The 25,837-nt window shown below is 47.3% G+C and overlaps 2 protein-coding genes and 1 non-coding gene across 4 annotated transcripts in view; 1 reads left to right on the plus strand and 2 right to left on the minus strand.

Annotated features, from left to right (window-relative positions):
- Positions 1 to 19,583, plus strand: part of LOC149353314 (protocadherin Fat 3-like) — a 273,844-nt gene extending 254,261 nt beyond the window's left edge. For both annotated transcript variants that reach the window (XM_089582466.1, XM_089582467.1), the window contains exons 44-65: positions 33 to 236; positions 342 to 440; positions 717 to 833; positions 1,556 to 1,732; positions 2,073 to 2,322; positions 2,900 to 3,181; positions 3,439 to 3,533; positions 3,627 to 3,767; positions 3,866 to 3,968; positions 4,619 to 4,876; positions 5,779 to 5,927; positions 6,491 to 6,662; positions 7,792 to 7,929; positions 9,166 to 9,347; positions 9,865 to 10,083; positions 11,217 to 11,305; positions 11,451 to 11,534; positions 11,833 to 11,901; positions 12,650 to 12,844; positions 14,642 to 14,815; positions 16,746 to 16,922; positions 17,689 to 19,583. In XM_089582466.1, the coding sequence (XP_089438592.1) occupies positions 33 to 236; positions 342 to 440; positions 717 to 833; positions 1,556 to 1,732; positions 2,073 to 2,322; positions 2,900 to 3,181; positions 3,439 to 3,533; positions 3,627 to 3,767; positions 3,866 to 3,968; positions 4,619 to 4,876; positions 5,779 to 5,927; positions 6,491 to 6,662; positions 7,792 to 7,929; positions 9,166 to 9,347; positions 9,865 to 10,083; positions 11,217 to 11,305; positions 11,451 to 11,534; positions 11,833 to 11,901; positions 12,650 to 12,844; positions 14,642 to 14,815; positions 16,746 to 16,922; positions 17,689 to 17,776 (3,462 nt within the window). In that variant the 3' untranslated portion in view covers positions 17,777 to 19,583. The remainder of the gene's footprint in view (positions 1 to 32; positions 237 to 341; positions 441 to 716; positions 834 to 1,555; positions 1,733 to 2,072; positions 2,323 to 2,899; positions 3,182 to 3,438; positions 3,534 to 3,626; positions 3,768 to 3,865; positions 3,969 to 4,618; positions 4,877 to 5,778; positions 5,928 to 6,490; positions 6,663 to 7,791; positions 7,930 to 9,165; positions 9,348 to 9,864; positions 10,084 to 11,216; positions 11,306 to 11,450; positions 11,535 to 11,832; positions 11,902 to 12,649; positions 12,845 to 14,641; positions 14,816 to 16,745; positions 16,923 to 17,688) is intronic.
- The window catches only part of LOC149353315 (uncharacterized), a 148,039-nt gene extending 123,729 nt beyond the window's left edge, over positions 1 to 24,310 (minus strand). Inside the window, exon 1 of the mRNA XM_089582469.1 lies at positions 24,201 to 24,310. The gene's annotated coding sequence lies outside the window, so the exon portion shown is untranslated. The remainder of the gene's footprint in view (positions 1 to 24,200) is intronic.
- On the minus strand, positions 23,727 to 23,800 carry TRNAT-AGU (transfer RNA threonine (anticodon AGU)). The gene has a single exon. It is a non-coding gene; the product is annotated as a tRNA-Thr (tRNA).
- Positions 24,311 to 25,837: the final 1,527 nt, after the last annotated feature.

A 25,837-nucleotide genomic window follows, 5' to 3' on the forward strand; every position in this document is an offset into this window, starting at 1 on the left:
AAGTAATAAAACATCTTTAAACACGCGCACAGGCTCCCATGAAGATTTACGTGAGCGAGGCCGAGGAGCGCGACCCGCGTTTCGACCAACTGCACTACAAGTTTAAGGTTCTCGAGAACATACCTGGTGCCATCGTGGGCCAGGTGGAGCTCCAAACGAGGACCATCCGCGCAAACAGCCAGATGCGCTACAGCATTATCAACACAGAAGTGCGACCCTTCTTCAATATCACTAAGGCAAGTGGCGCCGTCATCTCTTCTTGCTCCGAGCCAACATCTGCTGGAGCGATCGGACGTACGTAATGTGCCTTTTTCCCTCTTGGTTTGCGTTGCTCAATGCAGGACGGAGAGATATTCACGAAGGTCGGTTTGGATCGCGAGAAGCGAAGCAAGTACACATTTACAGTCATGCTGGAGGAGAAGCGACCGACAACTAAAGTGGTGAGTGCAGCCGATGGATAAATTACGCAGCTGCGCGGCAACAGTGATATGTGAACATGTCGTCTCCTTTTCGACACCCTGGTTCAGTTCGTACAGCGGAGTACAGAAGTAGATTTCTTGGGTTGAGCTGTAATCATAACCTACCTGTGGCTTTAAATGTTCACTTTGTTCTGCCAGAGTCAGTGGCATGCGTTCGTTTGATCACGAGCGTTACGACACAAGATGTATGTGCTGTGCCTCCTATTACAACTGACGCTTTCCCTTTGTACCTTTCAGAGTGTCAGCGAAGTGTCCGTGGAGGTCGTCGATGTCAATGACGAGGTACCCACGTTCATGCAATCCTATCAAGGAACCATCAGAGAAAACTCACCTCCGGGAACTCTAGTCACAGTGGTAAGAACATTACATTAATCCAAGGATTTATGCTTTGCCATTGTTAAGTGACTCTGCGGAGATATGGGACGGGAGCGACACGTGACTGCTTGAGGAATTACGCGAAAAAAAGCAGGCTTTTTGAATGTCCGTCTAATGGCCAAAGTATTCAAGCAAATGGTATGCTTAATCAATGGCATATTGACCAATCTTCCAGTACAATTTGGCGCATGTCAACGCTTGGAAACAAAACTCATGCATGTCTAAACTCGTCTTAACGTACCCGCGGCGTTACATTACTCCCTTTTCATAGCTGGCCTTTGCGGTCCTTTCGTGAGCAACATGGCGTTTTATAATGCAAACACCCTTCAAAGTGAACTTTTAGCGTTCAGTTATATCTTGTATTAGTTTCAAGCAAACAAGCATACTGAAGCTGCTAACGCGTAGTTAGCGACCCACGCAGGTTCCGACGTATACCTTTCATTTTCATACAAGTTATTTTTTTTTGTTCTTGTGAAATACTCAATCCAGAGCACGCCACGTGCTCCCATGTTTCGCGCTCAGTCTTTGGGGAACTTTCAGTAAACTTGTGCAGTATCCCTCTTTGCACATATTTATATGCACAGGAACGTAAACTAAAAGAATAAAATCATGTGGTTTACTCGAGAAACCGCTGTACCGTGTTCACTTCCGAATTTCTTCCCCTTAACAAACATTCTTGTTACCCTGTTCTCTGCCAACAGAACCCGACAATCATGGCCGTCGACAACGACAGCGGCAACAATTCGGTAGTCCACTACTCCCTAGGGGGCTCAGGCAGCGACCTCTTCACTATTCTCGACTCGGGCGTAGTAATCTTCAGCGGCGGAAACCCAGTCGCCGTTCTCGACCGTGAACTTGCTGATCGCTATGAGCTTCTGGTAAGTAACATGCAATTTTTGTGCGGCTACATGCAGTCACACATGCGCTTACTGAACAGATGGAAGAAACTATTGCAAACATCCTTCATCCATCTAATTCATGTGCATTCTTCACGAGTGTTTGTAGGAAAACTTATCGTTATCATCCAGTACCTAATAACCCCGTCCATTGTTTATAGGCGCTATGGTTCGTATTTTCAAGCTAGGTTTTCGTGGTCACCGGAGATGAGCAGAAAAAAAATATGCGCAAATTTATAGACGACTATTCAGCATGAGATCACTCCACGCGCTTATGCTTTGTGATGCCTCTTAATGTCGCGGCTGTGGGTGCTCGGTGCAGGTGACCGCCAGAGACTTGGGCAATTTGTCTTCGACGACCTACCTGACCATCAAGGTAGAGGACGAGAACGACAACGCGCCCACGTTCCAGCACGGGCCCCTGCGCGTGCTACTGCCGGAGACGGCGCGGCCCGGCGCTCGTGTCGCCCAAGTGTCGGCCATCGACGCTGACGAGAAGGGTCCCAACTCCAAGGTCGAATACTCCATTGTGTCCGGCGCCCGGGGCAACGTGCGCATCGACCGCCAGACTGGTGAGTCAGAATGACACGCCGGGCGTATAAGCCGCAAAACTTTGTTTCAAATGAAAAATGAGACGATAACTTTGCGAAAAAGTCTTATGATAGCTAAACCTGAGTGCGGAGTAAAGGTAGCATGCACACTTACTGGAGCCGCTATTTGGCGATGCCTTGAAACAACCTCGTGATGATCTGTTGTGCATATGCATGCCGCTGTTATATGCTGTTATGTTATGCATATGCATGTTATGTATTATGCATATAAAATCGCAACAAGTTGCTTCGTAGCATGTAAACTTTACTGCAGAAGCGCGAAGCACTTATGCGCTGAGGAAGTATTTAAACCTTTATATAAATTTATTTAGGTGCAATGACAGTTCCAAATAGGAGGAATCATCCGAATTACCTAATCGTGTCCTATACGAAACCTTTAATTAACCTCTCCAGAACCTATAGTCCTCTTGAGACTGCTCTATAGGGCATAGGGCAAGCTGGTTGAAAACGCCTGAGCATGTATTCGGTTGTTACAAACGAAAATGAGCAGGTAGTTTTTCCTTTCTTTGTTGACTTCAAATTGCACGTTCATTCGCAGGTGAGATTTTCGTCGTCGGCGCACTGAAACCCGAGACTGTGTATCTTCTCAACGTGTCCGCATCGGACGGCCGCGGACTCGCCAACCTGATCGTGGTGAACATCACTGTGCTGGACGTGAACGACCACAAGCCAACGTTCGTCAAGCCCGAGTACAGCTTCAGCATCCTTGAGGGCAACTACAAGGAGCAGCGCGCAAGGCTCGGCGTGCTGCGAGCAGTCGACGAGGATCGCGGGAAGAACGGCGCCGTCGACTACGCCATTGTCGCCAGGAAAGACCAGAGTACGTGCAAGATCTTCCTCTCCGGATGTTACGCGTGGGTCTTGGTCATGTGCAGTTAACCATTCCAGAAGGATCTCATATACGTGGTCTTCCGCGGCGAAATATAGGAACTATAGTTGCGGCTATGTAATGCTTTGTATTCAGCGGTAGCTTGGCGAAATTGAGCGCGAAAAAGCCGCGCGCTTCAGCGTGCCTTTAATTCATTTTCACTTTTTATGGCACAATGAAATATTAATGTTCATGTTTCTTTTTCGCAGACCTTCCTTTCCACGTGGATGTGCATACAGGAGAACTCTTCGCCACTGGCATCTTAGACAGGGAAACGAAGTTCAAGTATTACTTCCACATTCTTGTGAGTAAAACCGACCCATTCGCTAATCTATATGATAATATCAGAACGCTAGAAAAAAAATAAGCACCACCTTTTCTTCCTGTCTCAATTCAGGCTTTGGATAACGGAGACCCTCCTCAAAACTCGACAGTCAATATAACAGTCACCGTTGAAGACGCGAATGACGAGAAACCACGGTTCTTTACCGATCCGTACTTGGCTCAGATCCCCGAGAACCTGGACCCTGGCCAGAAGGTAATGTCGCGTTTTGTGATGGGTAATGTGGACATGAGCAAAGCATGCTTGCCCAGCCTATCATTACACATGCGACCGGTATCTGCTGTCTATCTCAGGTCACCCAGATTCGTGCTTTTGATCCGGACACCGGCGAAAACGGCCTAGTCTTCTACAAACTTGGAGGTGGCCACGACAACAAGTTCTACATTGACAGCAAAGGTTTGTGATGCAGTTGTTATCGTCATTACTAACATAAATGAAAGCATGTGAACCCACACAAACAGCGATAAACGACGATGGACCGCAAAAACGAACCCAGCTTTCGCTGCAGCTATTTGAATTGTTTTTCTTTTTGCTTGAGACACAGAAGTTCTGAACAATGCTGTAACGCCAATTAACCTCTTGATGTTCGGTCAGTAGTAGCTACTTCTGTTCAGTGCATCACAGGTGATCTGTTCACCACATTAGGATACGATGACTCTTTGAAAATACGAAACGCTCTGTGCATGTTGCAGTGCTGCCGACCACACAGGATGGCAGGTTTGGCAGCGTTAGGCACATTTCATTCCCTCCTACGTAAGACTCATTGACGTTATTAACACACTTCAAGAGTGAAGATTCATCTGCACCAATGACTGTTCGATTTTTTTTTTTTTGCAAAAATATGTGCGACACAACCCATATTTTGCTACGACCATAGAACAAAAGAACAAACGTCGCCAATTTTCCCCCTGAAGCTCGAGCAACCTTCCTCGCCGAGCAGTTGTAGCACTGTAGTATGCGGGTATTGGCCAATTAACTACGAGCGGACCAATGATCTGTTGTTAATGCGCACTCGCTGCGTGCGCTCTGTCATTTTTCTCTCGCAGATGGTACCGTATGGACTCTGAGCAAGCTGGACTTCGAGAAGCAGGAGTTCTACAACATGACCGTGGTGGCGTACGACCAGGGCAAGCCCAGCATGAGCGCCACGGCCAAGCTATGGGTCACAGTTACCGATCGCAATGACGTGGTGCCCGAGTTCCCCAAGTCCGTTTACACTCTCGAGGTGGCCGAAAACACGCGCGTCGGAGACGTTGTCTATACACTGGATGCTGGGCCTGGCAACTTCCTCTACACGCTGGACAGTAAGTCCTCCACCGAGGCCCAAGAAACCTTTCTCCCTTACGCTCGTTCTTCTCTTTTGCGTGCGATGGTGTTAGTGACAAGTATATACCAGCGATGACGGCAGTCAGTGGTGTGCGTATGTGACTTTTAAGGGACTTTTGTGCCTGCACCGATATTTACATCTCATGCGGTTCTCGTGTTGCGAGCCCTTGCTTGAGTCACTTCACTGCCATAGCAACGCGCAAAATCGCGACCGCCAATTTTAAAATCTAGGGCGAAGTCGTTGTCGCACTTCACTGTCGCATTGTCATTGGCGTACAGGACTGTAACCGAGAAATGTTTACTGATGCATTTTGGTTGCGGTACGACTATTTAATATAGGCTGCGCATTTCAATACCCCACAGGCACGTGTCGCGGTCTATTGTGAAAACCTTTTGTGCTGGGCCCGCCGCGGTGACTCAGTGGTTACGGTGCTCGGCTGCTGTCACGAAAGACGTGGGTTCGATCCCGACCGCGGCGGCTGAATTTCGATGAAGGCGAAATTCTAGAGGCCCGTGTACTGTGCGATGTCAGTGCACGTTAAAGAACCCCAGGTGGTCGAAATTTCCGGAGCCCTTCACTACGGCGTCTCTCATAGCCTAAGTTGCTTTGGGACGTTAAACCCCAATAAACAAGCAAACAAACATTTTTGTGCTGGGCGCGTGGTAGCTAAATAATTTCAGGCAGGTAAAAGAAGTTACTTGCCTCACCGCCATGAGTTGCGATTTTCACTCGCAGCTTTTCTGTGAAGTTCCCCGAAGAGATTCTCTTTATAACCTCTATAGGTAGAAGCAGGACGATAAGCGCCAAGTAGTAAAAGCGCGACGACAGTTGTCCATCTCCGTGTGTCAACGTCATTGTGCTGCTTCCGTCCTTGTCCAGATCCAAACGAAGTAGACACATTCTCGGTGGAACCAAACACCGGTGAAATCAGACTTGCCAAGGCACTGGACAGCATCCACCAGAGCCACTACCGACTCGTTGTGTCGGCCACCGACGACGGAGACCCACCAAAGTCTGACCACGCCGAGGTGAGCTCAAGCAGCCGGAGACATCAGCTGGCGTACAGCGTTTCTGCGTCAGCGAATCCTTCAGTAATTGGGAGATTAGGCAGTTTGCATGTGGATTAAGTTTGAAAGCAGAGTACTTGAGTTATCTAGCCAGGGGCCTTCTGGAAAACTGTGTAATTAACGCCTTCGCAGTCACAGTTCTGCTCAAAGAAAAATGCACATTGGGCCTTTTGTTTAAATGCAGCTGGCGGACTGTCATTGTTGTGAAATATTGACAAAAAACTTGCCTAATAGTGTACCTAAAGTTTACACTGGTATCTTTCTGTTCGATTGGGACGTGTATGGCCGTATGACACTTATGAATGGTCGATACCCCTAGCTCTGTACTTGTACCATTGGTGCGTAAATCAGAATGAAGCCGGCACGTGCTTTGAACTCACAGAGCTCTGAAGGTAAAATTCAAATAGGGGGAACTCCGTGGCCTCCCTTCTTTGTTACATTGTGCGCTTTTTAATTTTTGCAGAATTGGCACGAAACCTTTGTATGGTAAACAATCTTAAGCTATATTCCGCCTTATCTCTCAGGTCAACATCATCATCGGCAGCGGACAAGGCGTGCGCCTGTTCCCACTTCGAATGTACGAGGTGCTTGTTTTCGAAAACCAGCTTGCGCCTCAGGTTATTCTCGACCTCAATGCAACGGAAGAAATCGCCCACAGACCCGTTCAGTACGCAATCGTTGGCAACAACTACAACGGTAAGCATTTGTCTTCCTGCTCATTCGCAAATATGAGAGCAACAGTTGTCTAAACTTTATTTGCGGGAGATGTCAGTTGAGAGTGCAACAAATAGTGCGTCACGCAGTTATAGGTTAGCCACTGTCACCGGGAGCAAACCGCTGTGCTTTTTCTCGTCTTTTGTATCTGCGATTCAATAGCTGAGTGGCGGTGGAGTCTCTTGTTTTGTTCACTCAGTTATATTAGCCAAGAAACTGTGGAATGGCACCAAGTTTAAAGATGAAGCTTTCTGGACTTGTTTCAATCGCACTGCTCTGCGCAGGCATCGGTATATAGGTTATGAAGCAGTCAGTGTGCATTAAATGCTTCGTGTAGCGTGGCGTGCCGTAGCTGGTGTCATTCTTAGGGTGGTGTCTGTTGTTTAGGAGAGAAAATGGTACTTTCTTCAAGCAGCTGTTGTGCCTGTTGAGCCGTTTTTCATCTATTTAGTGAAACCTGTGAATAAAACATGACACGATAACGGTTGCACAAAATGCTCCTATACTTAAAAACGTTGCTTTGTTCAGTTCCTCGTGTGTACCCATCCGAAAAGAGATGTGGCACTAGAAATAGCTCCGGGCACTACGTGATTGAAAAAATAATATTGAATGAAGGTTACTCGCATGTCCAGAAGTATTGCTCGCACGATGTTAGTCGCGAATAGCGCTGGTCCCGTCTTTCCTTCTACCTGTGTCCTGTATTGGTGCACCATCAATAAGCACCATTACGCTTTAAATACATATTAACCGATACAAGGAACAGCTTCAAGCCATGAGGAGTACAAGAGGGAGCAAAGTTTTAGCATTCATTTATTGGTTACTCTTTAGTTAAATAACAAGCAGTTTTTTGTGTTTACTAACTATTTTTCTTTTAGCACATAATGCACAAAAGTCATGGTCAAATTTAGTGGACAAATAACCACAAAATTCTGAGTTTTGTGCGAAGTTTTTTTCCTCTCATATTGGTCACGACTGTACGTATCCGTGTACGTATTTTGCAGCCTGCCACAGATATGTTGTGAGCTTAATACATGCGAACGCTACATAGAGCCATCGGGTGTGATACGATGCACTTGGTTCGTAACTATACTGCCGTCTCTCAACCCGATAGGACTCTTTGCTATCGAGCCCGACACTGGCCGACTGTCGGTGACCTCCAGCCTGGACAGGGAGGCCATACCCAAGTACGTGGTCAAAGTGCGCGCCATGAACAAGAAGCGCGTGGGCCGAGCTGTTCGCGAGAGTGCGGGTAAGTCCTTTTTCATTGAAGTCTACGCGTTTGTTAAGTTCCTGTTTTGTAGAACCGATTATCCAGATTGTCAGCCTTTTTTTTTTCTGGCGGTTGGTTATACGTGTTATCGAAACAGATGCGACTGTAATTGTAGTACGTGGTTTCAGAAATTTGGACGAATGTAAAATGGGAACTTGCTCCAAACCTAAGCAGTATATTTCCCAAATTTTTCAAAAATTTAGTACCGAATCTAACTGAAACTCTAGAGAACAATGCTAACCAGTCGAATGTGATGTCTGGAGCATTGGTTAGCAACCGAGCCGTAGCACTGCAGCCCAGTAGAAAAGAAAACGAGAAAATCGGGCTCAAAACGAAATGTTTTGCCGTTTTGTCGTAACGACAGATTTTTTCTGTAGTACTGTAGTTCTGTCACTACGACAAAGGACAGCGCAATAATACAGAAAATTCTGTTCTTACTACAAGTTCACGGCCAAAAGTGCTACAGAAATATTTTGAGACGACAAAATTTTTTTGTTGCGTTTTTCGACTGGCTGGCACTGGCACTCACGGGAAGGATTACAGACGCCATCTTATCTTCTGTGTATTGCCTACGGGTGCTAAGTTTGAACCACGTTCCTGGCGAACATGAAAGTTTGCGAGAAAAAAGCGAAAAAAGCCGCTCATTCTTCAGACAGACCCTTACTCTCCATGTCTGAAGCAGAGATTCAGGGCGAGATAAAATATACAAATAAGTACAGGGACGATAAAAACAAAATTCGGACAGCATGGCGCCTACATGCTTCAATTTTCGAATTTCTTTTCATCACGCTTGCGTCTGAATGGCAAAAAAAAAAAAACTACGCTAGAGTCGTCCATGATTGTATCGAAGATCACTCGATCATTCTTTTTTTGTTGATGTTGCTGTTCAGGTGCAGGTGCGATTAAAAGAAATTCGAAAAGTGAAGAAAGTGAGCGCTGCTCTGTTCGCATTTTTTTTTATCGCGATTGTACGGCTGAGTCGACACTGATGTTAGCCGTTCTGTAGGGAACAGAATAATCAATTTAATCACTTCCGGCATTTCTCTGAGGCGGCAATTACAAGCAGCGCTGGTCCAGCAGATATTTCTGTGCTGCCTCATGTAGAACGAAGAAGCGTGTGTGTGTTAATTTTGTATACGGTCCCCGCTGCTGTCATTTTATGCCACGAATGGGTCACTGACCTAGCCGCCCTGTTTGGGTGGGTTACTCTTGCAGTGGCCAAGAAGGGCAAAAAGTCTGAGGAAGAGTCGGCGCATGTCGCTTTCGACGAGGCCCTCGTCGTGGTGAACGTGGGTGACGAAAACGACAACTCGCCCGTCTTCGACCACCAGGGCAAGCCCATCGTGGCCGCCGTGCCTCTCGAGGCCTCCTTCGGCTACCAAGTCACCAAGCTACACGTGAGTGTGCCTCCGACAGACTATTTGCCACTGTCTGCTTGGCCTGCAACTATACTTTTTGTGGAAGCGAGCGAGCCTTCAGAAATGGTTCTCCCTTTCCATGGCGAGATTGCTGTTTGACGGGCTAAGTACCGAGAACCTTTACCATGCCACTCAGATTGGTGGTCCATTTGCAGAATTTCACTATGGTTTAGCCATCTGACTGCCCTAAGCTCCGCCAAAGGTATATTTTGCTATAATATCGCTCGAATATCGCGCTCTTTTGTAAAGTTTCGTGTTCAGTGGGCGGCAGAATTAAATTTTTTTCAGCGACTAAGCACGCTGTTTGCGCCTAATCTCGCCTATTCATCTCCACAGGGGCACAAAGGCTGGAACGCGATTACTTTCGAAGAAACATTGTGTGCTTCGATAGAGTCTATATGCTTCTTTTAAAATGTGCCTTACGCTTTTGGACTCGCACTTTTGATTTACTCTTCCGGTTTTGTGAACTTGCGCATTTCCTTTGGAATTTGTACAGGCTCGCGATGCTGACACTGGCTTCAACGGCGCCATCCGCTACGAGATCATCCAGAAGCCCGAAGACGCGTCGTCAAAGTTCCAGATCGACCCAGTGACGGGCGTAGTGCGCTCCGTCGTCACCTTCTCTCTGGACGGCGGGAAGATGTACGGATTCGACGTCAAGGCCGTTGATCGGGAGGGCTCCGAGGGAGGCAACGCCGCCGTTGCCAACGTCTTTGTGAGTGCCTGGAGTGGTTTTTCTGCATTCCTACCATACTGCCGTCATTTCTCACTCGTTTCACTTTATCTCTGCCGCACTGCAGTAGAGCTGATATGGACGCTCTCGAGTGTCCTCTTCACTCTGCCGCACAAGCGCCGGCCGGTGTGAATTGTGTACAACTCCGTACAAATATTTTTCTTAGTAAAAATTGATTCGATGGCTCTTGCTGGCTGTTCTGATAATTGTTCGGTAGTAAAAGGCGCGTTTATTGTTAGAAAATTTACATTTAAAAATTATCCCGTCAATCTATACAAACTCGTGACGCCTGCACAGAAAATGACTCCGTGATCCCCGTTTTTAAGTGAATAGCGGTGTAGCTTAGCCTCTGAGATCTGCGCGAAAATCTGTGTCGACGCACCGCAGTTCACTTGCGACATCGGCCTGTGGTAGCGGCACCTGCATTTGGTGTTTAGGATTTTTCTAGCTGATAAAAGTTCTTTCTTCAGTGAAAGCAGCATGTTTGCCTTTGATTTGTGGTAATCTGTGGATACAGGCTAACTTCAATTTGTCCTCGGGCGGCTTACTCTATACTGCTCTTTATGAGTGCGCATCCATTCGCTATTAGAATTCCGTTGTTTTGTAGAGTTTGAATTTCAGAAAGGCAAATAACGATACCACTGTCAAGGCCGACATTAAGCAAGCGACACCCCAGTAGAAGCGCCGCCGCTGTGGCTCAGTGGTTATGGCGCTCGGCTGCTGACCCGAAAGACGCAGGTTCGATCACGACGGCCGCGGCGGTCGAATTTGGGATGGAGGCGAAATTCTAGAGGCCCATATACTGTGCGATGTCAGTGCACGTTAAATAACCCCAGGTGGACGAAATTTCCGGAGCCCTTCACTACGACGTCCCTCTCAGCCTTTGCCGCTTTGGGACGTTAAACCCCCGTAAACCTTAAACCACAAACGAGGAGCAAAGCGAGTTATTAATAATGACTTAATTTATACTTAACACGATTCCGCTCCGCTCGGGCAAGCTCTGCTCGCTTTTGTGAAATGAAACTCGTAAACTTTATGTAATTATTGGGCAACTTTCGAATTGAAAAGCGACCAACCTCTATTTCTTTCTTTTTTTTTTTTATCCATGCTTTCAGGTTTATGTGCTGCCGGAGACAAAACTAGTCCTTTTCGTCACTGATACTCCTCCGGTGCACGTTGAACAGCACATCGACAGAATTCTTGGGTACGGCCTTCTCATCCCTGCCGTTGGGGCTTTTGCTTCATCTCGTTCCCACATAGTCATTGGAGAGCAGCGTAAAGCTTCTCCTGCTAACCGCACGCTAAACGCGAGCAAGTCTTAACGAACGCCGTTCGCTTTCTTATCGCAGGTACCTCGGTAACATTACTGGATTCCAGGTGAAAATGGCTAAGTTGGAACCTCACCATGAGGACGAAATGGAGCACCCAGAATCGTAAGTTTTGAAGAGAAGGTTTCAAAACCGAAGGTATCTTCTTATCTCTCCTTAACAATCCATGTAGCACGGCTGCCCATGGCATAAATTTAATAGTTTCTTTTTTGGTGGGCACAAGCTGTTTTTGCCAGCAATATACCTCACATGTCCACCAATGTAAGCACCACAGACATGTCTTCATCAGAATGAGCAGACTTGAGCGGTATTGTACAGTGTGTTGTTTAAGAAAAGACACGCTAAGGTGAACGTGTGCATATGCTACTCCAATCAACCCTGACTTGATCCCTTTTTCTTCTAGGTCTGATTTGTTCCTCTACGCTATCAACAAGGATACGAATGAGATTGTCGACACTGATACATTGCTCAAGTACGTAAGGCGATTCCTGTCTGTGATTTATACTCCCTCCTCAGGTGGTTTTAAAGGAACTCTGAAACACCTTCTGAGAAGAGTACATAAACTCGCTCAATTACTACATTTTGTCGTCACGAACACTTGATGCAAATAATAGATTTCTACACGCAGTAGAGAACCCACAATCGTTCCCGAAAGTTGCCGAGCTCTTCCCGGCAACTTTTTCGTCTTCGCGCCCTCATCCGGCTCCCGCTGCTGTGTATTTCTGCGGAGAGATGGCTATCGGTTAGATTCTTTCAGACGTCACGTAGCTGCCATAGCCGCGGCCGCCAGTCAACCGCTCGAGCCGGCGAATCAGGAAACTTCTCCCCCCCCGTCCTCTGCCTCGGGGAATTACCCCCCCCCCCCCCCCCCCCCCCCCCGTGTTCCGCCGACCTTTGAGCGTGCAAAAAGGGACGAGCGGAGAGGGAAATGCACGAAGACGCTGAAATTAAAATTTTGACAACTAATAACTCAGCTTCTACGAAACGCGCTAAAAAAATTCTTCCTGTAGGATATTCATGAAGCGGCGTCCTTTAATATCTCAGGAATACGGGATCTTTATTGAGGACCGCTTTCAGAGCCCATTTAAAGAACTGAAGCTCCTAATTAGCGCAGTCGTAGATGTGTACACATACAGGCTCAATATTAGTGCAGCATAATTTCAACATGAGCTCTTTTTCAGCCCCTCTTCGTTCAGTGAACGAATTTACTTCTTTTGCAGTGTGCTCAACGAGAACTCGCAAGTGATTGTTCGCTACCTGGAGACGTTCCGAATCCGGCGCATCCAGGGCGTGTCTGTGCAGGAGAAGATCAGTCAGATGGGCACCACCGAGATTGCTATTATCGCACTCAGCAGCGTCATCTTCCTGGGTGCCGTGTTGGGCATTGTGCTCCTCTGCTCTTCCTGTCAGAGAAAGTGAGTGCTGTCCCAGCGTTCCTCTTGCATGATGACAACGCCTTTTCGTTTAGCAAGGTACTTTGTTGTACAGCACCTTTGTGCTGTGTACACTCGGCAGTGATGCTATTTTCTTAGAGGTGGGAGCCTGTGCTGTGTGTGCACCATACCCCTCGACTCACGTCGCAGACTGTCTGTATGCCTCGTGCGCTCAAGCTTGCTTTGCACAGAGAGCAGAGTATATGCCCGGATTGGGAAAGGACTCTCCATGTCTCCTCAGGGGTGGGTGTGGGAAGAGGTGTTGCAGCACGGCAGGCAGTGCCAGGTGGTGTGGTAGAAAAGGAAGTGGAGAGGGCGAGCTCCTCAAACAGAGGATAGTATAGCCTGACTGATCGAAGGCTTCTGGGTTTCTGTAAGGTAAGTTTTGGATGGCGTAACGCTTTAGGAAACATGAGGTGAATCTCAAGGCGTGTCGAAGTCTCTCCGAAGCTTCTCAGAGGCCAGCTAAGGGCAGTTGAAAGCAAAGCCGCCTTGTTCTCAAAGGTATCAGAAGGGAGGTGCCGAAACGCGGCGCCCACGCTGTCTTTGCAATGTACGGCAGTATTAAGAAGAAGCAGCGTCATTTTTTACCGTTTTACTTTGTGCGGCAGGCTTAGCTTCCTATTGGCCTATGCCTTGACTGTTTGTGCATGGATTCTTCCTAATCAACCTGGAAATGCTAATGCGTGTAAGACCAATCGTAAACCTTTTACTCGTATTCAAGAGCTCTCTCTATTCACAACCTTTTGTCACTTTAGCCCTCAATGTCAGCACTAAAGCTCACACAAAAGGTTAATTATGCATGAAGCTCGCCTCGCTGTCGCGTGCACACGCCAACGAAGTGGTTTCCTTGTTAACCGGCTGGGAAGTTGCATCAGTAATGATGCTTAGTGGAATAGTGGCTAGCCAGCCGTACCCCTTGCCATGCCTAGCTGTGCGTAGCACTTGAGCTTTAAACTACTAGTTATTCATCTCTGTATGCGGTTTAAGAGTAGCTATGCCTTGTCAGCTGTGTATAATTTACTCATTTACAACACACTGGGTTAAATCTCCGTCAAAAAAGGCACATTATACCCTCCCCTATTTTGCGTTTGCAGTGATGTGCAACAAAATTTGTTGCAAAAGGGCGACTTTTTTTTTTCTGCGGTCGTTCTTGTCACTATTTGTAAGTGGTGATGACGCGAACCCACATTCTTGTCCTCGCGACACGAGCATTGCTTAGAAGTCTTAAACCAAGGTATTTTTACAGTCTTATTGTAAAAATCACATGTTTCTTGATGTTGTTTTGTGTGTATGGTTTCTTTTTTTTTCTTTATGCAGTTATACATGTCCGCGCAGGTATCTGTTTCTCCTTTTCCTGAGAACGGGAGAACGTATCTTGCGATATGTATTCGGGGCACAAAAATTGGCGACAGTATTTTGATGCGATAGAAATGCTACTCCCCCGTACAGGTGAAGGAGAGGAACAGGGGACGGTTATTCAAAAAGTTTCAAACGTAACAACGTCGCGTGATTGGCAACCGACAAGCGCTTGGGCAGTGATTGGCGAACGTGTTACGACTGAGCAGCCGTAAGGATCAACGAGCCGGCGCAGCCAGCCAGATGCCGCGTATAGGCAACACTAGATTTTTGAAGCTCGCTGCAGATGTAACGCAGAGAGAGAGAAAAAAAAAAGGCGTTGCCTCTAGGGACAGAAACGGCGCTGGCGTGTGTCTCACTGCAGTGTCGCGAAAACGGGCACAGAAGGCACGCGACACATGGGGACGCTTTAACTTGCAGGAAGCTTCGTAAACGCCAGAAAACTTGGGAGCAGCAGCGGCTGTACAGCATCAAGAACCCGCTGATGGGCAAAGCAGTGGCCAATCCGTACGGCGGCGGAAGGGTCTCGGCTGGTCCTCCGCCCATCGGTGTACCTCCCTCCAATTTGCAGTACAACAACGTCGATGACGTTCCGTAAGTATCCCCTCACCTCGTTTATCCTTTCGTTCGCTTCTAGAGTCGAAATATCCGTATAGCCACTCTAGCAAATAAGGCTACTCGAACATAATTTTTCCCACCGGACTGGCGAGTTAAAAGGGCCACTCAGGACAACTCGATCCCGTTTATTATTATCAGCAAAAAATGATTATCTGGCCCCTCCTGGCAGTGTTGATGTCAGTCCGGCACTAAAAGGTACGTTCATCGGCTAGAATATTAGATTTAAGAATCTTCCCGCCAGTTGATTCAAACCCGCGACGTCCTTGCCGAAAAGGACGGGTCGCCACTGTTTTGAAGTGAATGGCGATGTAGCGTGGCCTCTGAGATCAGCGCGAAAAGTTCGTTATCGACGCACCGGCCTGTGATGGCGACGCTCGTATTTCGTTTTTTTAGTTGTGTCTATCTTATAAAAGGCTGCGTTTTCAGTGAGGGTGACATCTTTGTTATGAGGACGCTGTGCCCCATCATCGATACAGGCCAACTTCTATTTCTCCTGAGTGTCCCTTTAAGGCTGATCCACCTGAGAGAGCTAACTGTCCACGGACAATGTGTTACGTGACTCGTCGGCGGCGTCTAATAATATAGTGTGCTGGAATACTCTAGTATACTGTACTAAGAGCCCTATACACTGAAGCGCTGCGGACGAGCCATTCTAAACCCGGTGCCGGCCCCGTCGTGTTACGTGACGGTTGTTCCGCATCCGGAAACAGCGATTCGGTCCGTGTCGTGGGCCTACATTTTAGTGGCGCACACTAAGGGTCATAGCGTAGCGAGTGCCTTTTTCCTCGTCGAAATCATGAAAATTAATTTCTACCCCTTGCCAAGAATCGACATGGACATGTTTATTAAAATCGTGGTTAATACAGCACGATTAAGTACTTTCTCATCGTAGGCATTGAAGAAGCGTTTTAACTAAACGTTTTCTACCGGCAAATGCTTTCGAATTCATTCTTGATCTGTACTGTCACTATTCCGCGAATTCCGAATGGTTAATGTATGAATTTTGGCGACCGTACAAAATATACGCCCCTGCCGACTCCATCGAACATTGAAATTCTATTTCTCGTTCTGTCAAATTTTACACACTGCGTTGTGTCTTTCCTATACTGCGTATTACTGTACCCATAGGTGTGAGCTTATGTGGCGAATAGCACGGCATATTTTGGAGACGCATCAGGCTAATAGAGACAGCCGTGCTGTCTATAGGTGTGAGGGTAGACGCCCTAAGCATGTGCTGCTTCATAATTGTACTGACAGATGAACGAAATTGAGCGCCGTTAGCACTTCTGTGTGCAGGATAACGCGGCAATGAAAATTTATTTTCAAGAAAAAACTCGGCGTCCAAATAGCTGCCTGGAACTTCTACTGAATCAAGTGGCATGCTCGTGGAACGCCTTTGCTTTAGGCGAATTAATTTATTTCTTATGAACAGTGACAGCGTGCAAAACGAATCCATATCCTTACAATGTGGTGACGATATCGTTATCGATTAAAATGCAAACAAACCTGTAAGTTAATGCAGCGACCACGTTTTTCTGCTATAAATTGTCTCAAAAGCTAGACTTCCGTGTTGTGGGACTGGACCTCATGGAGACTAACCGATTCATGTAGGAATGCACTCACAACTAATACTCTCGCGTGGTTTGGTTTCCGATTCTTCTATAAAAGCTGAGGTGCCACTCGCTGTGCTATCTGTCCTCAATCTCACGATTTCCGGTGACAGTACGTAACCCTTTTGACCTCAAGAAGAAATCGCCGCTCCCGGCAGCAGCGATTTGGCGTAGGTACTTGGCTACAATCTGGAATTTAAAAGACCGCTGCCGTGGTGGTGTAGGTGATGCTCAGCACTTCCCGTTCCTTAATCGTGGCATTTCCGTCTTTTTTTTCTCCCCCCTTGTTTCTGCAGCATGGATTACAATGACAGCATCACAGACACCTACTCTGTAAATAAACACAACAGGATGAAACTGCGGCAAACCGCCCCTGACGGCGCATCATCTCTCAACCCGCCGCGTAGCCCACGCTTTGAGCGATACGGAAAGAATGAGAACGGCTGGTACGACAATAGGGATGTGGAGACTGTGTAAGTGTTTGCACTGTTCACGCTGCGCATTCCACACCAACAGTACACGTGTAACGCCGCTTTAAAAGGCTGGGGGCTACAGTGCGGGTGTTGTTATAGCCTATTGGCGTAGCTGGAGTGGTACAGTTCTCGTCAGAAGTATACGTTAGCCACACTGCGCCTTACTGCAGCACCTGCCGAGAATAGCAGCTTTAGTTAGGGGTCGTTCTTAGCGGGAACAGCAGCCTCGTAATGGCGAAAAAATCGCGTCTACCTTTCTTGTCGGCTGTGCTGTGTTGTCGAGAAATACACAGTAAGCTCAGCTTCAGCGTTCTTCTTTTAAAACTGTACAGTCGCGGCGTGCTGGTCGATGTAGCTTTTTCCCAAAGCGCAGTGATCAATCATCAGCTTGTAGACGGCTAGGCAGCCTCAAGCGCTCCAGTTTTCCAGCTTTGCTTTTGCCGTAAACGTTGCTACATAGGGATGCGCATAGCGTATAGACGTGCTTAGTAGAAGCTGTTGCCCAGCGCTCTCGTTCTTGCTACAGTCTCGCTTGTGAAAAAAAATTGAGCCGTGCTGCAGTGACCAACCTAACAAGTTTTGCCTTGTAGTCAGTGTACATAACCACAGCGTGGCACGAAATTTCACAACACTGGGCTTTAACCACACCTGACACACTCTGCATGCTCGTTTTTTTGTACCTGCCTGCTTAATTTTGTACGTTTTCTTTGTTTTCGTTTTCCGTTTAACGGCATGGGAGAGTAACCAACTGTTAACACCCTTTCAGAAAATCTGACATGACTGGTTCGAACTTCACGAGCTGGTCTTCGAGAAGGTCCCATCAGTCACGAAGCAAACCTGTGACGGAGTTATGAGCCGACCGCATAAGCGTCGCCAACTAGTGCGTCAGAGTTTCTTCTCCTTCCTCGCCCTAACGCAAGCGCTGGCAAAAAAAGAAAGAAAACAACAAAAAAAAAAACAGACGAATGAGTAAAGAGGAACCGAGCAAGCTGCCATCGGGCTTCCCTCGTCGGGCAGCGGGCCACCAGTAACAGCAAGCCTCATTTGACTAATAAGCGCTAACCGGCAACCTGCTGCCGCTGTAAGCAAAGCCAAGGCGTGGCCCATCCAAGCACGGCTTCTTGGACTACACAAGTGCGCGTTGTGCTTTTTTTTCCCTCCCATTTTATTTTTGTCTTCCTCCCTCGCTGCGAATGAGCAACACGCATTCTGTTTTTCCAGTGCGACGCACATTTAGTCATTGGACTTTGTGAGGAAGCCCAAGACGCCGGACTCTGTTGAACAGACTGGGTGTGCAGTGCTCTGCGAGTGGATGCATTCCGCGACGAAAGTGCCTTCACCAAGCCGCCGTCATGGCCGTCGCCGCGTCCAGTCGGTTCCCGTTCCGCGAAATGCGCGGATGGACACTGGGGCACCGACGACGCGAGCGTGCGCGGCGCGTTTGTGCGTGTGTTTTGTGCGTGTGTTTCGTTTTTCTCTCGTGCGGTCCCGAAACCTGTGAGCATGCTCAGAAGAAGAAGAAGAAGAAAAAAAAAATACCCGTTAGCGTTACAGTCGTAGAACAGTCTATTGCCAAAAGCGGCGGCTCGCTTCGAGCGGCGGGGCGGGGCGCCGCCGCCATCCTGTGCATGACTTGCACGAACGAGCGCTGCGGGAGCCAGAGGTGGAGAAATTCTCGCGGGGCAGCCTAAGGCAGCGGTGGTTCTGGAGCGGCGGGCATCCCGTCGTCTCCCACGCCGCGTCCTGTCGCCTCCCGACAGCGGATGGCGTCTCGGTCTGCCTTTTACTCAGAGGACGACGCACAGCATGGGCTGCTATGGGCAAGCACACACATGGCCATTCTCCCCCGCAGCGGCTCTCAGTGGCCCGGGGCCACTATAGGCGTTCTCCACCTCTTAGGTCTAGAGCGGGCGCTCATCCGTGCATCTGGGCCGGGACGGGTTGACCGAAGGAGGTTGTTGTCGGAATAGATTCGCGCCGCGCGTTGTTCCACTCCTGTAGAGTTGCATCTCTCAGTGTCCATAACAATGCCGGAGAGAGAGCACTAACTCAGGTGTACCCTTTTTTTTGTTCTTTTTTTTTTCTCTCGTCCGTTTTCGTGGCGGCAGTATGCTTAAATGCTTGAACACTAGAAGTCACGCGCCTCTTGCGTCGTGTTGTTTCCCCCGTAATATTTTTCGTCGCATGAGTCATTTCCATCACGAGCGCAACGTAATCTGGACCTATAGATGTACAGTCATCCTAGAACGCTTAGATATTCTGTGTACGTGCATGTGAAACGCGTCAATGTTCCAAGCGGCTCACTGAACAATTCAAGCTACTCGATTTTTGCGCTTAGAGGCGGTTCCATTTTTTTTTTCCGCCGAAGCATAACTTCCCTTACATACTCCAGAATGACTGTGCATTTCTCGGAAACGCCGCACTGTAAGTCGGCGTGTAAGTCAACTTGGAGCGCACTTGAAGTGCGCCAACTTTACTGACGGAACAGTTGCAATGTCACGTAATTGGAAACGCTGCTACAAACAGTGAGAAAAGTCCAGCTGTTCTTTGTTCACTAACAAAAAAATCTCTTCATCGTCATAATACGTGCAGTGTAGTATGACTTGTACATAGCGAATATTTGTATACTGCCGCAAACAAACCTAATTTTTGTAAGAAATAAAGCTCACTTAAGTCACAACACTTGTCTTGTGTGGTTATTACGTGCTTTGTCAGGGCTCACTGACCCTTGTTTCTCAGCGGGGCAAAGACAAGCTCTGTGCTGTTACAAGAAGCAACTAATCGCTTCTCCAACCTTCCGCGTGGCTCTTCGCGTGCATAACACGGTTTATGTCCATAAAGCTTGGCGGCAGTTGCCATGCAGTTTAAATAGTTTACGCAGGGTTCATTCCGAGAATAAATTCAAGGATTTAATCTTGCAGCCGGCCTTACCTATGCAGTCTCTATACTTCGACTTCCTTTTCTTGTTATTTTCAATAAAACTCTACCACCTCCATCGCATATACAATGTTTTGCATCTATGCAAATTCTAGTAATCTGGTTTAAATGTCCTGGTCGCCGCCAGAAAAACCTTGCGTAGAGATGGCATTTACTGCTGATTTTACTTGGGAGCAGTTACAGCCAACTGGCATGCACTCAGGATAAACTGGCCAGTGTCACTGTCCTAATCTTAATTTTAAAGGCATCATCTTAAAGGATAGTGTTACAGTTTATTCTTAATCTTAAAGGCATCAAAGAAAGAGGACGGACCACGAAGGGAGACGACTGGACAAAGAGCGCTTCGTCCTGTCGTTTCCCGTCTTGTTCCGTGCTGTTTTTTCTTTGTGCCTTTAAAATCAGAAATAAAGAATTATGACGCAAACATGCTCGCCTACGCAGATTACCCTTTGGAGGCGCAGTCCTGCTCTAAAACGGCAAGCCAGTGGCGCATCGCATTCGACATCAGGCATACGACAGGTACAGGTCTTTTAGAGCAGAAGCTAACAAAATGTATAAGTTGTCGTGTCTCTATAAAGCAATACCAAACCACTGCTATCCGCCAGACACACCAGACAGCTCTTGCTAAAAGAATGCGGGTGCCTAAAGGGTACTACTACACGATAGCATGAAACCAACGTCCGACACTCGTGCTGCTTCAGCAAGCGGCTGCTTCCCGCACAAAAAAAAAAAAGAAAACACGGCTGCAGCTTACAAATTTGGGAACTGAGGCTTGCACCCACTGCGTCATTGTGATACGGTTGAACCCTGTCGGCAGGTATGTGGCTACGCGCAAAGTTTTCGGGCACTGATTACCGAAAATCATCACGAAAACAAAAAAAGAAAGGAAACGAAACAACAATCCTCACGAAGAATCTGATGTTAGTGAAGTAATCCATGGCCGAATTTATCTACTACACGCGGTACACCGCCGAACTCTAATGTAAACGTAAACTTGCCTGTATGCGTCGAAAAAGCAACTAAAAACTGACGCGATAGAGGCTGACGAGTGCACAGTCCGCAGAACTTTTCACGAAGCTCATCATAGCTCAACATAAAAGGGTGAATGATCGCGTTCTGTTTACAGTCGGTGTTAGTGTTTCATCCCGGCCAGATAGTAGTCTTTTGAAGCTGATCACTTCAGGCTTAAGCTACTCGGATTAAAATGCTCTAATGGATTTTTGTTTTCGTGAGAAGGCTGAAAGCACTACATCACCTCAGCTAGTCTAATGATTTCTTTATCCTACACCGTCATTTTTATTTCACACTAAGCGACTGACTGTCATGCCAGGAAATGTTTACTGCTCCTGCATGCTTTGCCGGAACGACCACGATAACTTTGAAATCGCGCTACGCAACCTTCCCATAATTTTGCCTTGGTGTAGCCATATTGCTCGCTGGGCTGCTGTGTGCACCTGAAGTAAGCACAGTGGAAGAGGCAGCGGAGCCTGTTTGCAACAGCCCAGAGAGGAGGCGTTTCAGCGTCCATAACGATGCTCGGGGTCTAGCCAGCCACGACGGCCGACAAGACTCTGACTTGCTTGCGCCTCTCACTCAAAAACTTATCTTGCGTTCGAGAAGCTTTGCGAGCCTGAGAGGATATTCAGACTTCTCTTCGGCGAATGCGGTTCGTTATTTGAGAGCGCCCACTCTTGACAGTCGGCATGGAATCTTGAAGAGGTCTGCATCAGCGCCTGAAGTTGGGTGCATGGCATTTATATTTTTATTTATTTATTTGTTTACTCACACTGTCACCGTATGCCAAGACAGGGGTTCCCATTATGAAAACAACGCAAAACGCAGCATATCCAGCCATGCATAGAAGTTTGCAGACGTTCGAACAATTCAATACATACCATCCAGGGTAAAAAGCACAGCACATCAAAACATGTCACAACCGATGTTCTTCAACGCGCTCAAAAACGAAACCAATAATTTACCTCAACTAAGGTTTCAGAAATAATATGCATTACATCACCGCGTCACCGAATCAGTTAAGCCACAAATATTTACTCAAGCTATTTGGAACAACATAGTGGCAACTCCCCACTGTTGGTACACGAAACCGCGTTGTGTGAGTCGTTATGCAGCGTACTGTCTCGGGTTAGATATGGCGAGCCGCACGTACTCTGACACAACTTCGCGTGTGTCGCTGAGTTCCACTAAGGTGCGACAAACAGGCATAGAGTTACAAACTACTCAACTTCGGCGGAGGCAGGTGAGGCGTTACGGCAGCTGCTAATTCCAAGCAGTGCCAATAATGTGTAAAACGTGTTCAGAAAAGCGCGATTTGTTGGTAGACCATGTAATGACCCCTTTAAGGTGGGGTGAAAATGAGGGTAAAAAATTGGCTGCACCATAGTTGTAAAAAACTATAGCTATAAAATTTGCTAGGAATCCTAAAGATAGACGCAGCTTGCATTACAGTGTACCTTTTTATTAACATGTACTACCGGCAGAGTGTTGCAATTTTGTACGAAAGAAGCAACCAACTTTTTACACAAGTGTAACTAATAATATGCGCTTCTAACAAAAAGTAGATTTGTCATGTTTTTGTTTTGCCTTTGTCGACGCCATAAAAGTGCCGCATATGAAAGCTTTTTTTTTTAGTAAGAAAATACAAATGCACCTAGGCCAATAATTCCAGTTCCAGTTATGCAAATTCTATTAATTAACATCTGCGAAAAATTTTGTTTGCATATGCGTTATACCTAGTTCTCGAGAAAGAAGGTACACAAAGCTCCAAAAATGTTGCTTTGTTAAAAACGCCAGGCAAGTCTGAAAACCATTTTATCCATAGAAACGTCCCTTGACAGAAGAGCTACAGGAGGAGCCCTAGTGACTGAAAAATGCATTACTAACGAGGCCAAATTCAAAACCGATACCAAAACTTATCAAAACTTCAGAGCATTGAGTTTTTGCAAGTATCCGAAATGAAGAAACCACGTGTAGGTGCAACCGCTTTTCCGGTCGACGTCACGAAGAAAAAAAAAAAGAAAAAAAGAAATTCTCTGCCACACGATTGCAAAATCTCAAAATCGAATTTTTTGAAAAGACAAAGTCTCACCCCACCTTAGGTGTCTATGTCGACTTTTTTCGTATGGGACTATATTAAGGTATTTTACTTGAGGTCTTGTTCACCTACTAAGAATCACAGTTCTGATAGGGATTCGCGTATTCAGGGTCGCGTGCAAAAAGACGATAAAAAACGTGCAAAATCCTTCCCCTATCACACTGCCAGTAGGTAAACTGATAACATGCTCACGCAATTATTTAAATGCATCCCTTGGACTAAATTGTGAAATTTGCCGTTACAGAACACATGCGAACATGAAAAATGCAAGTAAACTTCGTTTTAGATAAAATGGAGTGCTGAAATATTTTAGTTGTAATAACTAGTCTGTTAAACCCACAGATGGCGTTTGCCATAGAAGTGATAAACCAAGGAACTGAGATTTATATACGTCTGAAAGCTTAGCGGCCAGCCATGCGAAAAAAAATTCAGTGGCCCTCTCTTCACATACATCACAAGAAATGAGCGCTCAAAAATGTCACGGAATGACCGCCTTCGGTTATCATGAAAAAAAAAAAAAACGGGAGAGGGAGAGAGGGGGGTGAAGATGAGGGGGTACATAGTAATTAAGGCAATGAATGGAGGAGTATCCAGGGCGTTTGTTTTCTTGTTTCTAGCTTCTCAAGGGCATCCGAGGACAACTACGCTTCTTCTAATAAATTAATGTTTTGTGGTAACCAATGTCGTATGTTTACGAATTTAAGTTATAATTACATGTGGAGAGTAAAAAAAAAGGTAGAAAAAAAGACACTTAAAGGCACCGGCGAGATTCGAACTCGCGATCTCCTGTTTACTAGACAGGCGCTTTAACCAACTAAGCCACGGCGCCGACAAATACGAGGCTTGCAGCGCGTTTTTTCGAGCCTTTCAGGCCTTTTTTTTTACCAGTGCCTTCGAGCATTGGTTTTCAGAACGTGCAGACATCGGACCGCACCATACGCTTTGACGGTCATCTGGCCGCTTCACGCTCACGTCGTGAAGAGCAACGCAACCAGTACCCGCTTCAAAAGCCAGTGGTTGCTTGTCCCTTGATTAAAAGACAAAGAAAGCGTGCACCGTGGCATAGTTGGATTTCTAAGATGGCTTGGAAGCGTACAACGATGGGGTAAGGGCTCCAAAACGGACAGAAAACGAATAAAGCCCCTACGCATGCCGTTCATAAACGGTACGGGTTCCCGTGTTCAGGATTTTTAGCACGGATGCGGAGACAAGTGCGTGCCATCTCTTACGTGTTGGTCGTCAGTGAGGGTTTTTCGCCCTGCTTCGCAGAATCGCTGCTTAGAGCATACACACTAAGTCGGGCGGAGTAAGACTTGCGCTCCAGGGGAAAGTGTAGCGGGCTTCTGGCACTGAACCGCTCAATATATGTGCCACTCGATGTATGCCCTACCAGTGCTGCCGCCTGCCGTGAACAGGAGCAACGATGAGCGAGGGAACGGAGCTGTTCCAAAAATACACTTCGGAGAATTGGCTAACAAGCTGGGAGCACCGCCAGGAATAAAATTGTGCTGCATCTCGTCGGCGGTAAATCACGTGCATCTGCCCTTTGCTCTCGGCCGAATATATTACTTTCGATAAGAGCAGCGGCCGGCGGCGCGACGTGTCAAGGCGGAAGGGGAGGTATATAGTACAGGCGCGATAAATGCGAAGAGAGATAACGCGTCCGTGGAGGTCTCCATTGCGTGATAAAACGCCGTAGGGTATTCTTTGCACCTGCGGAAGGGGGCACTCTGCGGTCCAGGAAATAAAGGCATGGAGAAAAGTGCGCCTAACTTCAGTCATATGTACTACTGCCCGATAACAGCGACTGTTAGCGCTCCAGCTGCAGCATGATGTGCCCTGCTGAACTGCACGAGGTTTTTTTTTTATTGCGCAAATATGCCTTGCGGCATAAGAGAGTTACATATACATATACATGTGCAAACCGATGGCGGTTACAAACGCCAGCAAAGCCCGGTGTTGGTGCTCATGAGTCCAGATTCGAGAGTCTGGTGGCCGCCTGGATTGGAAACCCTGAATGCCAAGGTGTCGCTTGCGTGCCTCCCGAAGACCGGGGCAAGTTAGCAAAAAGTGGTCTAACGTTGCGTCTCTAGCAGAAGCGGGGCAGAAGGGGCAGTTCAGAAGCGGGGTCTGCTATGTCCGGTACTGCTCGAGGTGCTCTTTCGATCATCGAGCCAGTAGATTATTCCGTCACTCAAGCCGCACGGAACTTAAGCACGATCACGAAGACTTTCGAGCTCCAGCTCGAAAGACAACTGCATCTGACGGACATGAAGGCCTGGCGCTAACGCTGTCTTGCTATGAGAAGGGTGGCCTACAGCTCGCCGGTGATCTTCGCAGGTCAATGTAATATAAGCACGCTGCCCACGGTAGCGGTGACAGGACCGCTCGGGCGCCTGTCGCCTACACGCACAGCTGCAGCCGCGGCGCGCTTCAGGTACCAGGCCAACGTGAACGGGCGTCATCACCAGCTCGTCAATTTCGGCCGCATTATTGAGGGTGGGATCACCGACGCTCTCTGAGTCCCCATTTTCCGAATCAGGAGGAGAAAAAGCAGGGGATCGATCAGTGAACATCTCAAGACCAATTGCACCTTGGAAGCTTAGTCGTTATTCAATGCAGTCGTCGAGGCTGTGGTCACATGTAGGATAAGATCAAAAATGACAAAATTTTGAATAATTTTGGCTAATACGTTGAATTACTGTGCTACCTCCTTACCTTGTCTCTGCTCATAGAATGCCGCATCCACCTCACCGTCATCGCCATTTTATAAATAAAGCTGTAAATCAAAAACAGGCGATCGCACGGTGTGATATGACAAATCTGCGTTCGCAGTATTGGCTGTACATTTCACTGCTACAATGCT

Source organism: Amblyomma mixtum, chromosome 3 (assembly GCF_055824585.1).
Source record: "Amblyomma mixtum isolate Tamu chromosome 3, ASM5582458v1, whole genome shotgun sequence".
NCBI lineage: Eukaryota > Metazoa > Arthropoda > Arachnida > Ixodida > Ixodidae > Amblyomma > Amblyomma mixtum.